Here is a 17417-nt window from a genome sequence, read left to right as displayed (position 1 = left end):
ATGCTGGTGTAATAATGGTTCTTTATGAGCATCTGCATGCTAGTGCTGGGGTGGGAAGGTGTGACCTTTAACCCCAGTGGTCATTGGGATTGGCCAGAGGAATGTACAGACACACAAAGAGCTTTTATTCTCTGAACTGGTGGAACACTGGGACACTGCGGTTCTGTTATACACATGGGGGGGGGTTAAAGATCATCAGATTTACATACAGGTATTACAGCGAGGCAGATTATAAAATCAAATGCTGTAGAACTGCTGTCAGGTAGGTGGTGGAAGGATGTAAAGAACAAATGTAAGCTGAATATGAAGCATCTGTGTGTCACCAGTGAAGTATGGTGGTGGGAGTATCAGCTGCTTCTTCTGTGAGCACATTAGAGGAGAATTCTTATTGACCAAGAAACTAAATCTGGACGTTTGAACAAAACGAGTTTAAACAAAATTATAGCATAAACAAATCTGAGCACCAATCAGGGTGAGATTTTGATTAAATTCTGGATTAAATAATGAATCCTAATTCTACAGTATCTGTATGTTAGTGATGAGCTGAAGATAAAGTAATGAAACCTTCTCCATGTTGGGTTTGATGCAGCGCACGAAGAAAGGATTGGAGGTGCTGAGAGTGGCCATGAGGGCATGAAGAGAATCCTGAAACACACCCAAAATATTACGAACATCAGAACCAATGATAATTACTGTAAATAATAATAAGTATATGAGTACATACATTTATAAGAAGTATAAAGCTTGTATAATTTGTATATAATGTTTAAAGTTTATATAATGACTATATAATGAGTATATAACATGTATATATTTACACTGAACTCACCCTGAACTGAGAGCTGACGGTGGGTTTACGTCGGTTTGTTCCCATCTTTAAAGTTTCGTCTCCGTTTCTGCTGCCCACACACTCGAACAGATCATAAATAAAATCCAACCTAAACACACACACACACACACACACACACAGAGGAGTGTAACAACGCATTCATAATAATAAAATAATACTGACTAACAATAATAAATGATAGCTATAAAATAAAAATATTATTATTATTATTGTTATTATTTGTCTGAAAGTTTGTTTCGACTGTAATACAGACAAAATAATTTAACTTTCTGCTCCATCATTTTTTATTCTATCATTTATAAATAATTTAACTTCCTGAGACTAAAACCACATCATCTACTGACTGTTCACTGAACACACAGAGGAACACTGAGTTACTGACCTGCTGTCCTTCAGCATGTTGAGGAGATCATCTCTAAACGTGTCTCTGTTCTTCTCCAGAACTCCTCGTACATCGTAGAGTACCTACACACATCATACACATATACTCAACAATCATAAACACAAACATTATACGTTTATTTATCTGTTACTGCAACACTGTGAGTGTGTGAGTGTGTGTGTGTGTGTGTGTGTGTATGTGTGTATGTGTGTGTGTACCTCTCCAGCGTAATGCTTGATTCCGAACTGATGATCTGTTACTCTGGGTTTAATGTAGTTAGGATTCGTCTATGGAAACACAACACACACACTATTATAACTACACACTGTGTATACACACCCTGATGAACCAAAACACTGTGACCCCCCCAGAATGTTCATGGTAAGTTGGTAACACCATTATGGTGATGGAGGTAACGTACAGCGTGTCGGCTGTGTAGTTTCTCCAGCAGGGTGAAGTCGGTACCTTTTGGAAATCGACTCTCCTCATTAATCAGAGCCAGTAATCCCAGTTTCTACAGGACAGAACACACAAATAAATTATAAATAAAATAAAGCATCAGATCAAATGATTACACACAGCAGTATTTATCGATCTGTTATTGATTTAACACCACATCCCCGGGGTCACCCCTGGTTCCTACCCCCCTGCTCAGGTTAGGTTCAGTGATGAGAACATGTGAGCTGTATGTTCTGGGTTAATGTTGACTGGACTGGTTCATTACAGGAACCATTACTATGGTGTCCAGCTAAACTGGAGTAAATGGTACAGTGATCATTTCATCAAAAATATAAAAATATCAGAAACAGACAAGAATAAATTCATTACAATGAGCTTGTAAGGATGAAACCCTTCATGTATCTCTAAAATTATTCCTTTATCCTGGTCAGTATCACAGTGGGTCCAGCTTCAATGGAAATATTGGGCTCTGGATGCCAAAACCACCCCCCCACCCAGACACAACCATTCATGTCTTAATGTCGAAGCACAACCCACCGTGTTACAGCATCAAATTCTATACGTGTTTCTATTTACAAACTAGAATGAAGTTGATCAGTGAAACATTACAAATCTTTTCTTTCTACTTTTATCAGTTAAATAAAGATTGAAGAGAATGAAACACATCACACATTCTAATTTTTACTGCCTTTTACTAAACGTCCCAACTTTTTCTAGAAATGTGGTTTGTAAGTAAAAGTGTTTAAATACCTTTTCAATTAGATCCAGACATTCAGCATTATCCATCCAATCGATAGCTTCCCACTGTATTCCCTCCCTGAACACACACACACACACACACACACACATTAAACACACACACACATTAAACACACAGAGATAAGCCAAAACACTCACTATAGACTTTACATCAGAGGTTGTTCTGTGGTATCTGGTACCAGGACATTACATTTACATTTTCAGCATTTAGCAGATGCTTTTATCCAAAGCGACTTACACAATGAGCAATTGAGGGTTAAGGGCCTTGCTCAGGGACCCAACAGTGGCAACTTGGTGGTGGCGGGGCTTGAACCGGCAACCTTCTGTTTACTAATCTAATACCTTAACCACTGAGCTATCACTGGCCCCACAGGACATCACCTTTAACTTCATTATATTGTGAGGCGATTTTGTCCTACAGTCCTACATTGACTGTGTAAACAATGCACACGAGCCCCGCCCCGTACACACAAGAGTTTGATGCTCGGTGTGTTGAGCCACAATTCAATTTCACAGTTTTAGTAAAGCAGTGAGGTAGTGCTGTGACCACAGTGAGGTAGGATGTATACACAGTGAGGTAGTGAGGTAGTGATGTATATACAGTGAGGTAGTGAGGTTGGATGTATATACAGTGAGGTAGTGAGGTTGTGATGTATATACAGTGAGGTTGGATGTATATACAGTGAGGAAGTGAGGTTGTGATGTATATACAGTGAGGTAGTGAGGTTGGATGTATATACAGTGAGGTAGTGAGGTTGTGATGTATATACAGTGAGGTAGTGAGGTTGGATGTATATACAGTGAGGTAGTGAGGTTGTGATGTATATACAGTGAGGTAGTGAGGTTGGATGTATATACAGTGAGGTAGTGAGGTTGTGATGTATATACAGTGAGGTTGGATGTATATACAGTGAGGTTGGATGTATATACAGTGAGGTAGTGAGGTTGGATATATGAGGTAGTGAGGTAGATTGGACGTGCTACATTACCGGTTGTACTCGAGCTGTTCCAGAGAGAAGATGTGTTTATTAAAATACTCCTGTAGCTTCTCGTTAGCGTAGTTGATGTTGAACTGCTCGAACCGATTTACCTAAAAAAAACCCAAAAATATTTCAGAACATGAAAAAGTTTTTATACTTTCACCACTAAAATAAAATAAAAACACACTGACCTCAAAGTTCTCAAAGCCAAAGATATCCAGGATACCGATGGATTTAAAGTCCTCCTTCCCTTTGATCTTCTGATTAATCTGAGTTATGATCCAGTAAAAACACTGAGAATAAAGCGCCATGGCAACCGAATCCCGTGAGTCCATCGCCTGAGAATAACAAGAACATGTAATTATATAGATCACAGTATAACGGAAACATTACAGTTATAGAATATATATACACTACAGGGTCAAAAGTATGTAGACACTCAACATTTTATCATTTATTATTAATATAGAGTCAGTGCCTTCACTCGTCTGGAAAGCTTTCCACTAGATTTTGGAACATGACTGCAGGGTTACAGCCTTTGTGTAGTCATGGTTGGGTATTTTTGTTGCGCAATAAGGCCTGGCTTACAGTTGGCATACAGATTCATACCAGAGGTGTGGATGGGGTTAAAGTAAGGGCTCAAGTTTAAGAAAGTTTTTTAAATACCCAACTCCCCAAACTATTTCCTAGCAGAGCTCACCTTGTGCTAAAATTGATCAGAGATGCTAGTAAGAGGAAAACGGCACCTTTAAATGACTAACAAGTCTGTGTGGCTTAAACCAGCGACCTTCTGATCACTATTCCAGACCCATTAACACTGAACTACCACTGTGCTTTGTTAGTTCATTTCAAATCGATGCTCCCGCAGGTCAGGCTTCATGTTGCTGGTACCTGTTCTACAGTCAGAGGTGAGCAGATTTCTTCTCCTCTCAGGAAGATGGAACGTTGGGTCAGAGCTTCATTCAGCTGGAAAGTGTCTAATCCCAACAGCTCACACACACTGCTGATAACTGTAACACACACAAACACACACATCCTAAAGAAATGCTTCCCCCAGTCACCACGGAAACATCCCAAAACTCAAACTAACGCCTCAGTGATTTAGTCCACATCTCTCGGCCTGTGTCAGGTTTCTCCAGGTGTGCTCTGAGGTACCAAGAGGGTTTAAAGTGAAGCTACACCGGATTCTCCTGCACCGAAGTTTTACATCCCAGCATGTGACGTAACCTACAGTGTAATCAAGTCTGCGACCCCACACAAACCCCACCACTGCAGAACATCACTGGAGGCTCCACCCAGCTGGCTGTAGGTTCTGGACTTTAGGTGAGAGTGGGTGTGAGCGCTGGTTCAGAGGGACTTATCAGGAGTAACCCTAAATCATCCAGGGAACCAGGGCGTAGCATCCTGGTGGCTGGGTTTGGGGGGTGTAATAGCTTAAAAGAGGATCTGCTAGGTTTAGATGAGTGCTTTTGGGAAACAGATGTGGATGAAACTGCACTGATGGCACGGCTGATACTTCAATGGATTTGAAGTTTTTTTTGTCTGCTGCATCACCCCAGTGTGGACACACACACACACACACACACACACACACACACACACACACACACACACACTAGTGTATACTGACCTCCTTTGGTGGTGATCTGAGCGCCCCCTGCTGTCATGAATTCAATGTTGCCGATATGTAGAACAGCAGAAAGCAGTTTAAACACATCATGCATTTCTTCTTCTGTAAACTCCATCACCTTCAGAGCATCCTGCAACAACAAACAGCTCATCAAACACTAACTACAGATGATTTAAAGAACAGGACGTGTTCAGTGTGTTTTATAGCAGCAAAGGCGACCGCATCTTCCCTCAGATCAGGAATCCAGCGGATAAATTGATGAGATGTTAATAACCAGCGTTTCAGTATAAATAAAAATGTTGTTCTGCCCTCTAGTGGAGAAATTGTGTATTACACTGTGCTCTGTCTTCCTCACACCTCCTATAAACATACCAACGGGTAGATTAGAACAGAAAAACAGGATGAGAATTAACACTGGAGGAAGATGATAAAAGAGTCAAGATAAGTGGATGAAACATCAGTCCTACTCCTGTTCTGTCAGGTCATTTTCAGAAGATGAGGTGAGGAGAACCTGAACCATTAGATCATTAGGTGTGAGGAGAACCTGAAGGTGGATTAGATGATTCAGTTGCTCACCATCACACTGCAGAAGAGCTTCTTATCATCCAGACTTTCATCTTTCACACATCCAGACTGTTTCAGATAGTGATACTCCTCCGCCGAATCCAACAGCATGTACTCATCTACAACACACACACACACACACACACACACACACACACACACACACACACACACACACAGACACACACATACATAATAAACAGAGTGCAGATTGCACAGTTAGCCCACCACCTTTCTTTTTTATTCTTTTATTTATTAAGTATGTTTTGTGTGTTTATTTGAACAGCAGATTGGACAATAATTGGACCCAGATATTTTGGGAGGTTTAAACTAGATTGTGAAGCTCCTCGAGCCAGAAGATGTTGTTACTCTTGCTGTATTGCCAGCGCACAACAACATTCCGGACAGATTAGATATACGATCCCTCATTAGCAGCATCAGCAGCAGAGCAGAACACATGAATGCTTTTGTTCCTCAGTCTGTGTGTGTGAGAGTGTGTAGTTCTCTTATTACCATTACCATTTACAATCCAACCACAACATGGAAATAAAGTAACAGCATGTTCACACACGCCCGCCCCGTACACCTTCACTGCGGGCTGGACTGAGGGGGCATTTAAATGTGCTCACTGGCAAATGGGGGCCCCTCAGTGCTGACCCCTGACAAACAGCCCTGACTGGACATAACTGACTCTGTGGTGTTGTGATGACCTACAGGACACATAAACATTATGCAGGCTGCCCTTAGAGGGCGCCATTGGGCTCTACTGTCTATCGATGCACTGCCCATCATCAGCCCATGACGAACTCATTCCTCATTATTTGTGTGGGTGCAGTGTGTGTAACCCACACTTAGCCTGTAGTAGGGTGGTGAAGACATGAATCAGAATCAGAATACTTTATTGATCCCAGAGGGAAATTGCAGTTGCATGTTTACTGGATATGAAGCCACTGTATGTATTAGTGTTGCTGTAGTGTTGGGTGGGGTGGTTTCACCTCTTTGCTGTTGATCTGCTCCTGTTAGCAGGGAGTAGAAGATGTGATAGTTCCTCTCTCCTGGATTCTGACGAACCACCCGGTTCTGAAACCCACAAGTTTATACTTCAGAGTTAATATATGAATTAATAAATGTGCATTTAAATGAAGTGAGCACTCTAATGTACAGAATGAAAAACACACCTTCTCCAGGAGGTAGTGGACGATGCAGCCTCCCTGGATGTTTCCACTCTGAGCAAAGTGCAGTTGGATGAATTTTCCAAATCGACTGGAGTTGTTGTTATAAACAGTTTTAGCGTTTCCAAACGCCTCCATGATCGGACTGAGAAAGAAACACATAAATCCTCTACATTTAATCACTGGTGCCTATTATCAGAAATACAATTCATTTATTTTAAGATTTACAGCTTATTGTTATTTCAGCTCTATACAAGTACATACTGAAACATACTGGTTCCTCCAAAACCAAGATCAGGACCAGGACGCAACACATAACACAAGTGTAAACAACACAATATACACAGTGCAAATAAATGATGGGGACGGGACCAAAGACAAGTGTGATGTTGTTCAGCACGAAGTAAATGTACCAGCAGATATATTAGAGATATGGAACAATGTTATCCAACACCCATATCACCCTCGTAAATCACACCCTCCAATTAATGCCAAGCAACACATTGAAGTTTCTACAGGGACACTTTGCTAAAATCCACTGCATAATACTATAAAAGTCATTTCTTAGGACTCTAACAAACCACAGTGACTGACATTTTTTATAAAACCATTGGACCAGTTGATGGAAATCTACCCAACAGTGGACAACATGCAAAATTCCTTCCAAGAGCTCAGCGACAACTCATCCATGTAAAATAGAGATATTTCTCAGATATCCTCAGTGTTTATGACACAATATCTGTACTCAGCAAACACGGGATTAATAGAGAGAATGAAATGATCAGGACCTCACCACCTCAGGTTCAGTCATCTAGACATAAACAGGTAGGTGTGTGTGTGTGTGTGTGTGTGTGTGTGTGTGTGTGTGTGTGTGTTATACCTGCTCTGTATTACAGCACGTTCCACTCGGTTGGTTCTCTCAGACACGGCAGTTCCTAAAGAATTCTGACTCATCGCTGAGAGGAACTTCAACAACAGCTTCGTACTTTCAGTTTTACCTGCACCACTTTCTCCACTGCACACACACACACACACACATTATACACACACATTACACACACACACATTATACACACACACACACACACATTACACACACACACACATTATACACACACATTACACACACACACATTATACACACACACACACACACATTACACACACACACACACATTATACACACACATTATACACACACACACACACATTACACACACACACATTACACACACACACACACACGTGTGTAGGGTGCAGTATTTGGGGTTTAGGGTGTAGGTGTAGGGTGCAGTATTTGGGGTGTAGGATGTGGGGTGCAGTATTTGGGGTGTAGGGTGTAGGGTGCAGTATTTGGGGTGTAGGATGTGGGGTGCAGTATTTGGGGTGTAGGGTGTAGGGTGCAGTATTTGGGGTACAGGGTGTAGGGTGCAGTATTTGGGGTGTAGGGTGCAGTATTTGGGGTTTAGGGTGTAGGGTGCAGTATTTGGGGTTTAGGGTGTAGGGTGCAGTATTTGGGGTACAGGGTGTAGGGTGCAGTATTTGGGGTTTAGGGTGTAGGGTGCAGTATTTGGGGTTTAGGGTGTAGGGTGCAGTATTTGGGGTTTAGGGTGTAGGGTGCAGTATTTGGGTACAGGGTGTAGGGTGCAGTATTTGGGGTACAGGGTGTAGGGTGCAGTATTTGGGGTGTAGGGTGCAGTATTTGGGGTTTAGGGTGTAGGGTGCAGTATTTGGGGTTTAGGGTGTAGGGTGCAGTATTTGGGGTACAGGGTGTAGGGTGCAGTATTTGGGGTGTAGGGTGCAGTATTTGGGGTGTAGGGTGTAGGGTGCAGTATTTGGGGTTTAGGGTGTAGGGTGCAGTATTTGGGGTGTAGGGTGCAGTATTTGGGGTGTAGGGTGTAGGTGTAGGGTGCAGTATTTGGGGTTTAGGGTGTAGGGTGCAGTATTTGGGGTACAGGGTGTAGGGTGCAGTATTTGGGGTGTAGGGTGCAGTATTTGGGGTGTAGGGTGTAGGGTGCAGTATTTGGGGTTTAGGGTGTAGGGTGCAGTATTTGGGGTGTAGGGTGTAGGTGTAGGGTGCAGTATTTGGGGTTTAGGGTGTAGGGTGCAGTATTTGGGGTACAGGGTGTAGGGTGCAGTATTTGGGGTGTAGGGTGCAGTATTTGGGGTGTAGGGTGTAGGGTGCAGTATTTGGGGTTTAGGGTGTAGGGTGCAGTATTTGGGGTACAGGGTGTAGGGTGCAGTATTTGGGGTACAGGGTGTAGGGTGCAGTATTTGGGGTTTAGGGTGTAGGGTGCAGTATTTGGGTACAGGGTGTAGGGTGCAGTATTTGGGGTGTAGGTGTAGGGTGCAGTATTTGGGTACAGGGTGCAGTATTTGGGGTTTAGGGTGTAGGTGTAGGGTGCAGTATTTGGGGTTTAGGGTGTAGGGTGCAGTATTTGGGTACAGGGTGTAGGGTGCAGTATTTGGGTACAGGGTGTAGGGTGCAGTATTTAGGTACAGGGTGCAGTATTTGGGGTGTAGGGTGTAGGTGTAGGGTGCAGTATTTGGGTACAGGGTGTAGGGTGCAGTATTTGGGTACAGGGTGCAGTATTTGGGGTGTAGGGTGTAGGTGTAGGGTGCAGTATTTGGGGTGTAGGGTGTAGGTGTAGGGTGCAGTATTTGGGGTACAGGGTGTAGGGTGCAGTATTTGGGGTGTAGGTGTAGGGTGCAGTATTTGGGTACAGGGTGCAGTATTTGGGGTGTAGGGTGTAGGTGTAGGGTGCAGTATTTGGGGTGTAGGGTGTAGGATGCAGTATTTGGGGTACAGGGTGTAGGGTGCAGTATTTGGGTACAGGGTGTAGGGTGCAGTATTTGGGTACAGGGTGCAGTATTTGGGGTGTAGGGTGTAGGTGTAGGGTGCAGTATTTGGGGTGTAGGTGTAGGATGCAGTATTTGGGGTACAGGGTGTAGGGTGCAGTATTTGGGTACAGGGTGTAGGGTGCAGTATTTGGGGTGTAGGTGTAGGGTGCAGTATTTGGGGTTTAGGGTGTAGGGTGCAGTATTTGGGGTACAGGGTGTAGGGTGCAGTATTTGGGGTGTAGGGTGTAGGGTGCAGTATTTGGGGTTTAGGGTGTAGGGTGCAGTATTTGGGGTACAGGGTGTAGGGTGCAGTATTTGGGGTGTAGGTGTAGGGTGCAGTATTTGGGGTACAGGGTGTAGGGTGCAGTATTTGGGGTTTAGGGTGTAGGGTGCAGTATTTGGGGTACAGGGTGTAGGGTGCAGTATTTGGGTACAGGGTGCAGTATTTGGGGTGTAGGGTGTAGGTGTAGGGTGCAGTATTTGTGGTTCAGGGTGTAGGGTGCAGTATTTGGGGTACAGGGTGTAGGGTGCAGTATTTGGGGTACAGGGTGTAGGGTGCAGTATTTGGGTACAGGGTGTAGGGTGCAGTATTTGGGGTGTAGGGTGTAGGGTGCAGTATTTGGGGTGGACAGTACCTGATGAGTACACACTGGCTGTCGGCTCTCTTCCACAGGCAGCGGTAGGACTCGTTGGCGAGGGCGTAGATGTGAGGGGGCAGCTCACCCAGCTGGTGTTTACTGTACAGCTGAACCGCTTCACCATCATACAGACCGCCGATCTGTTTATACGGGTTCACCGCCGCCAGGATGGAACCAATATTGGTCTGTACATGAAAATGAAAGCAGTAAAGATTAATCACACAAAGACCCAAATCTTAGCTCCACAGAACCCACTTTAAACCAGTTTAGAACCAAGTCCATAGAAGGAGCGAGCAGTCCAGCTGTAACTGGTTTCTGGATTTTCCTTCCACTGTCGCTTTTCCTTCTTCAGTGCATACCTTCAGCTCAAAGCCATCCGCTGTTTTTATTAAGAATTATTTGCCTTTAGATCTAAATGTTTTTTCCACCTGTAGGTCATTGTGTTTTATCGTGTTTAATCACTCTTTGTTTGTCATGTTTGATCTTCAGTGTCCGGATTGTTTCCATTTCCTGGCTGGTTTTGGTTATGAATCGATATTTCCTGTGTAATGTGGATCAATAATAATCAGATTCTAACAGAACTCACGGTGCATGAAAACGATATTAAATATTATATTTATACATCAGTAATGTTCCTGAGAGTGAAATGTTTTATAGATCAATGCAGTTTCACCACCTCTGAAACTCAAACCATTAATGACCATCAGCGCCTCACAGGTACAACAGAACCGCCTGGTGTCAGACCACCATCCAGTACCAGTCCTACAATCAGACCCAGGTCCAGTCCCAGTCCTACAATCACACCACCATCCAGTACAAGTCCTAAATCCAGACCAGTACCACTCCTACAATCACAACACCATCCAGTCCCAGTCTCTGTATTAGATTCAGGTCCAGTCCGTGAGTCCAGCTCCCCCTGACCCCGGGTTCCCGGGTGCGTGTGGGTGTGAGTTATGTTTTGGATTTCTTACATAGATGCGGTCGTTATGGTAACGCAGGTACAGGTTGTGCATGATGGACTCAATGTTGAGTTCATCGAGGGTTGATAAGTCGTCCACTCCATCTGTGATAGCACCCATCACCTACACACACACACACACACACACACACACAGAGATGAAAGGGTTAGCATTATTATAATGTACATTTAGAAATATGGACAGTGTGCGTGTCATTGAGTCTATCTAAATAAATCAGTGGCTCTTAATGGGCGTGCAGGTCCTAGTGTCTGTATCATTCAGAGCCACGCCCGTCACTTTCACTGCTGAGTGTTGTCGGTGAGCTAATGAGTAGTTGCAGAGATGTCATGTCACGTCATGTCACTATACCGTCGTGGCTTTGTGATGGTTGGCTGCAGAGATGGCTCAGTTTTTTTCAGCGCCTCCTGTCTCGTGTTGCTTGTATTAGACTCGTCCCAGTAATGTAAACCACATTGTGATGTCATCAATCCAGCTTAATCCTGGTCTTCCTCGTGTTCCTTCCACAAGTCCTGTCACGCAGTACCACCGCCTTTAATGTTCTCATGTGGAGCCTCATCACACACCCAAAGTAACAGAACCTGCTGGACTTGTGGTTCAGTGGATCCTTCTCTGTTCTGGCTGTCTCGTACACTCGCTCTGCGGTGATCTTCCTCCATCAGAATTTCAGCAGTTTTCTGATGTGGTTTTCTTCCTCTTTCTTCAGCGTCCAGCGTCAATTATTGAACCATCACGACCACGCCCGTTGCTATTCTTGAATTCACTTAACCAGCACATGCTGGTAAACCCAGCTGGCTAAATCAATCCTCTAATTTCAGTCAATAACTACACTTGCTGTGTAAAAGAGGAAACATGCTAGCTGGGTAGCACTGAGGAGGGACATGCGGGTTAGTTTTACTCACATAGATCAACCTTAAATGGCATAAATATTCACCCCCCCCCCCCCCCCCACACACACACACTGACTCAAAGAATGCACAATCACATCACCAAACAGGAAGTGACTGAATCATCATTACAACCAGACTGATGATTATGTCTCTCTCACCAGGAGTAAAGCACTTTAGGTCAAAGGTTACACACCCTACATGGCATCCAAAGCCTCCTTTTGATCCCCCCCCCCCCCCCCCCCCAACACACACACAGCACCACACAACTGCCAAGGTCACAGGTCACGCCTGTTCAGGTTCTGCACTTCAGCTGCTCAATTCCACACATTCCACCTTCAACCTCCATCTGTGAGCCAGGTCTCACTGAACATCACTGATTCCTCTCAGAATCCCTACAGTCATGTTCCAAAATCCAGAGGAGATCTCCACAGAGAAATGAAGGCTAGTGCAGCAGCAGCAACTTCCTGTTCATGTTTCACCATAAGATCTTCAACAGATACATGAACGTACCTCACTGTCATCTGTAGATCCTCCACATGGATGAAGGTGCTTCTTCTTCTTCAGACCATCATCCTGCACACACACACACACAGCATGAAACACTGAGACGCTATTAAATAAACCAGTACTGACATGATACAGGACCTGGTACAGTCGGTTCTGCACCTGAGCTTCTCTCACTGGTACCCAGGATTCTAATGTACAGTGTGTGAGTCTGAAACTGAGGGGGAATAAACGAGTGGAGACACGAGTGCAGATAAACTGATCATCATGATAAAGATCATCACTGAACGTCCTATCATCATCTGCATCATATTAAAATAACGAGCAGCACCAGTTCCTCCTGATCCTGGATTTAAATAGCAAGAGTTAAAGACCTAAATAATGCTGAGGTTTATTATTATGGACACAAATGGTAGGAGCTTCAGTCACAAAGATGCTTAACTGGCAAGAGAACGACACAAAACTAAATGCACGACCCCTAAACTAAGTGTGAACAGTTTCCCAATGCAGTCATGTCCCGTTATCGGAGTGTAACTTCCTCTACTGCTGCACCACCCTGACCCTGACCGAGGAGAGCCGCAGACTATCACACGCACCCCCCTCTAACTTACGTGCCGTCATGGTGAGGTCTCACTGAGAGAGTCATCAATCGCTCATCATCTACAGCTCGTCATCTAATGCTCATGCCGGAGTCCTGAACTGTTGTAGGAGTCGCAGAAACACAGGATTAAGTCTAAAGTTTAGTCTGATCTCCATCAGTGTTTATTTATTAACTTCTGGACGTCAGATTGTCCTACAGTGAATCAGAATGATTTTATGTTTCAGGTGTTGATGAGAACTGGGTTGATAATGTTCTCAGTCTCTGAGCCACTGGATGAGTAACTGAGTGATGTGTCTGTTCCTGGGTAATAAACATCATGTTCACACACACACACACACACACACACACACACACACACACACACACACACACACACTCACACACACACAGAGTTTACTGTAAATTTAAAATAATCTGAACAACCTGAGTTTATTTATGTCTCAGTCACGTCCATGTTTTGAAAAGGAAGGAAGGAAGGCTGGGAATGCACCAGCGCAGCAGCATTAAAACAACAGGAAGGAGACGTGTGCTGACTTCCTGTGCTTGTGTTGTATTATTGTGTAGGACACACATTGATAATGGTGCTGAATTAGGGTGATGAGTGGGGGGGGGGGGGGGGTGAATACTAATGGCACATCAATAGCAGAGAAACCCGACACTGAGTTCCAGCATGTCACGATCTCATTAACTATTAACGTCACACCAGCAAGCCTGAGGAACCAGCACGAAGATCTGAACCTGCACATCAAAACCATCTACCGCTACTAACCTATTATTACCTAACCTAACTCAATTACTAACCTATTATTACCTAACCTAACTCAATTACTAACTCTTTATTACCTAACCTAACTCAACAACTGGATTCTCTGTACTGGTCAGTACTGGTTCTAGTTTACCGGGTTGCTCTACTTTACACGTGAATGTTGAGGTAAAACAATCAAACCTGAACTCACCGCTCACTAATCCGATCTACTGTAATTATCATTTAATCAGATTCATTATTAAGGAGCTTTATCTTCTCTCTACTGAATGATTGATTCCTTAAGTGAAGCGACGTTCTCAGGAGCTTCACCATGTAGGACCTGCTAGGTCAGAACTAATCAATTCAAATCTATTCTAAACTCTACTGGAAACCAGTGAAGCTGACACACGGTAATGTGCTCTAGGTTTAGTCTTTGTCAGAACATAAGCAGCGACAGTATCTGTGATGGAGCTCCTTGATTAAGGCGAGTAAACGATGCATTACAAAAATCAGGAAGTGAAGACACGTCTGATTTTGACAACATTTCTTCGAAACTTAAAAGTGTAAAAGTTGATTAAAGTCACTTTCTTTAAAAACTGGAGGACGATGATGACGCCCAGCTGCATCTCGAGCAGGTTTCCTAAGAACAGGTTGAACATTAATTATCTCCAAAGAATTTGGAACACCACCGGGACTTTAAGATACGTTAACTAGAGCCGGTCGATCGGTTGGTACTGCTAGAAAATCCTGAGCTCTTCATTCCTCACAGAGTTTCATGACTGGAATGTGAAGAATTCTGGGAATGTTTAGGGATGTAACTTGAGATGTTAAGATTTTAAAGAGTCATGTGATCTAAATTTATCTAAAACATTCCATAAAATCCCAGGAACACCAGGAACCCAGTTTATAACACAGACTGATCATAAAACGACGTTATCTCTCTTTATCAGTTTATTATAACAGTATAACCCCCCCCCCACACACACACACACACACACACACTCATCTAAACCACAACCATGACCTCATAACACTGAGGATTATGGGTATTAATGTAAGCTAAGATCAGATCATCAGAAACACCAGTTTAATCTGCAGTACTCTGTATTACACACTTCATCATTCATCCATCATTCCTTCATTCACACACCAGGATCTCCATCCTTCTGTAAACTCCATCCTTCTGTAACCCTAACCCTAACCCTAACCCTAACCCTAACCCCCCCTGTACTGCTCTACAGCTGAACCAAGAGAACCAAACCCCTGCTGATTGATCTGAAGTGTTTTAGCCTGTTAGCCTGCTGAAGTCCTGCAGCATGTTAGCCTGTACATCCATTAATCTGTTAGTAAGTCAGTCCAGCCTTTACCGGCCGAAACATTCACTTCCTGTTCATGTCCGCAGGTGCTCTGTAACAGGAAACAGGAAGTAAGGAAGCAGGAAAGGATTTTTCGGAGAGTAACAGAACGACAGAATAATGAGGTACAGCTCAGAACTCCAACCAGCTCTGTAGCACAAAGGTTCATCAGCTCAGCATTAGTCTGATCTCACAGTCACATGGAGAACATACTCAACTCCACTGAACCACCAGCACGTCCAGGTCTAACCCTAATCTAACAGCTATACAAAATCAACTCTATAACAGTTATATACATCCATTATATGCTGTGGTAACAGCTTGGGGAAGGGCCATGAGAGTCCCCCGCATGATCTTTTAGGATTTGACAGATTTTGATTAACAGATCCTGAGTCACTTGAGGAAAGAATTCCACTAATACAGGGTTCCACAGCACTCGGGGTTCCACAGCACTCAGGGTTCCACAGCACTCAGGGTTCCACAGCACTCAGGGTTCCACAGCGCTCAGGGTTCCACAGCGCTCGGGGTTCCACAGCGCTCAGGGTTCCACAGCGCTCGGGGCTCCACAGCGCTCAGGGTTCCACAGCGCTCGGGGTTCCACAGCGCTCGGGGCTCCACAGCGCTCGGGGTTCCACAGCGCTCGGGGCTCCACAGCGCTCGGGGTTCCACAGCACTCAGGGTTCCACAGTGCTCGGGGTTCCACAGTGCTCAGGGTTCCACAGTGCTCAGGGTTCCACAGTGCTCAGGGTTCCACAGCACTCAGGGTTCCACAGCACTCAGGGTTCCACAGCACTCAGGGTTCCACAGCACTCAGGGTTCCACAGCACTCAGGGTTCCACAGCGCTCGGGGCTCCACAGCGCTCAGGGTTCCACAGCGCTCGGGGTTCCACAGCGCTCGGGGCTCCACAGCGCTCGGGGTTCCACAGCACTCAGGGTTCCACAGTGCTCGGGGTTCCACAGTGCTCAGGGTTCCACAGTGCTCAGGGTTCCACAGTGCTCAGGGTTCCACAGCACTCAGGGTTCCACAGCACTCAGGGTTCCACAGCACTCGGGGTTCCACAGCACTCAGGGTTCCACAGCACTCAGGGTTCCACAGCACTCAGGGTTCCACAGTGCTCGGGGTTCCACAGCACTCAGGGTTCCACAGCGCTCGGGGTTCCACAGCACTCAGGGTTCCACAGCACTCAGGGTTCCACAGCACTCGGGGTTCCACAGTGCTCAGGGTTCCACAGCACTCAGGGTTCCACAGCACTCGGGGTTCCACAGCACTCGGGGTTCCACAGCGCTCAGGGTTCCACAGTGCTCGGGGTTCCACAGCACTCTGGGTTCCACAGTGCTCGGGGTTCCACAGCACTCAGGGTTCCACAGCACTCGGGGTTCCACAGCGCTCGGGGTTCCACAGCACTCGGGGTTCCACAGCACTCGGGGTTCCACAGTGCTCAGGGTTCCACAGTGCTCGGGGTTCCACAGCGCTCAGAGTTCCACAGTGCTCAGGGTTCCACAGTGCTCGGGGTTTCACAGTGCTCAGGGTTCCACAGTGCTCGGGGTTCCACAGCACTCGGGGTTCCACAGTGCTTGGGGTTCCACAGCACTCGGGGTTCCACAACGCTCGGGGTTCCACAACGCTCGGGGTTCCACAGTGCTGGAAGCAGATAGATGAATGTGATGAGATGGAATGAAGGTTTGAGGGTTTGGAGGAACTAGTCTGAGAAGGATTTGGATGTGAACTCATGATGCTGGATGTGATGAACAGGATGAAGAACCCTGAAGCTCAGAGTGAATCCTGTAATAAATAAAGCTGAACCTCTGATTCAGTGAGTCACTGAAATGACTCAGCGAGTTAGAACCCTGAGTGAAGAGTGCGGTACCACCACGCCTCTCAAACCTGCGTCAGATCCACATGTTGTGACGGAACGTTCATGAATCAGCATGAGATTAATCACACACACGTAGATCCTTCCTGGATTAATGCTGTGGGTTAAGAGAGGAAGCATGTGTTGTACAGAAATCTCAGCCTCAGCGCTCACGCTTCAGTACAGTTCAGGTGTTACGCTGAACTCTGAACCCTGT

At 45.1% G+C, this 17417-nt stretch overlaps 1 protein-coding gene across 1 annotated transcript in view; it reads right to left on the bottom strand.

Moving 5' to 3' along the window:
- myo10l3 (myosin X, like 3) overlaps nucleotides 1-13267 on the bottom strand; it is a 52035-nt gene extending 38768 nt beyond the window's left edge. Inside the window, exons 1-18 of the mRNA XM_063006614.1 lie at nucleotides 13208-13267; nucleotides 12653-12715; nucleotides 11247-11357; nucleotides 10273-10460; nucleotides 7677-7811; nucleotides 6803-6941; nucleotides 6620-6704; nucleotides 5637-5743; nucleotides 5061-5190; nucleotides 4322-4440; nucleotides 3622-3768; nucleotides 3440-3540; nucleotides 2442-2508; nucleotides 1654-1746; nucleotides 1451-1519; nucleotides 1233-1315; nucleotides 830-938; nucleotides 565-645 (exon numbers count right to left, since the gene is read on the bottom strand). Coding sequence (XP_062862684.1) covers nucleotides 565-645; nucleotides 830-938; nucleotides 1233-1315; nucleotides 1451-1519; nucleotides 1654-1746; nucleotides 2442-2508; nucleotides 3440-3540; nucleotides 3622-3768; nucleotides 4322-4440; nucleotides 5061-5190; nucleotides 5637-5743; nucleotides 6620-6704; nucleotides 6803-6941; nucleotides 7677-7811; nucleotides 10273-10460; nucleotides 11247-11357; nucleotides 12653-12715; nucleotides 13208-13267 — 1887 coding nt within the window. The remainder of the gene's footprint in view (nucleotides 1-564; nucleotides 646-829; nucleotides 939-1232; nucleotides 1316-1450; nucleotides 1520-1653; nucleotides 1747-2441; nucleotides 2509-3439; nucleotides 3541-3621; nucleotides 3769-4321; nucleotides 4441-5060; nucleotides 5191-5636; nucleotides 5744-6619; nucleotides 6705-6802; nucleotides 6942-7676; nucleotides 7812-10272; nucleotides 10461-11246; nucleotides 11358-12652; nucleotides 12716-13207) is intronic.
- Nucleotides 13268-17417: the final 4150 nt, after the last annotated feature.

This window comes from Trichomycterus rosablanca, chromosome 12, assembly GCF_030014385.1.
Source record: "Trichomycterus rosablanca isolate fTriRos1 chromosome 12, fTriRos1.hap1, whole genome shotgun sequence".
NCBI classification, from domain to species: Eukaryota; Metazoa; Chordata; class Actinopteri; order Siluriformes; family Trichomycteridae; genus Trichomycterus; species Trichomycterus rosablanca.
This window is presented reverse-complemented; position numbering and strand designations above follow the sequence as displayed.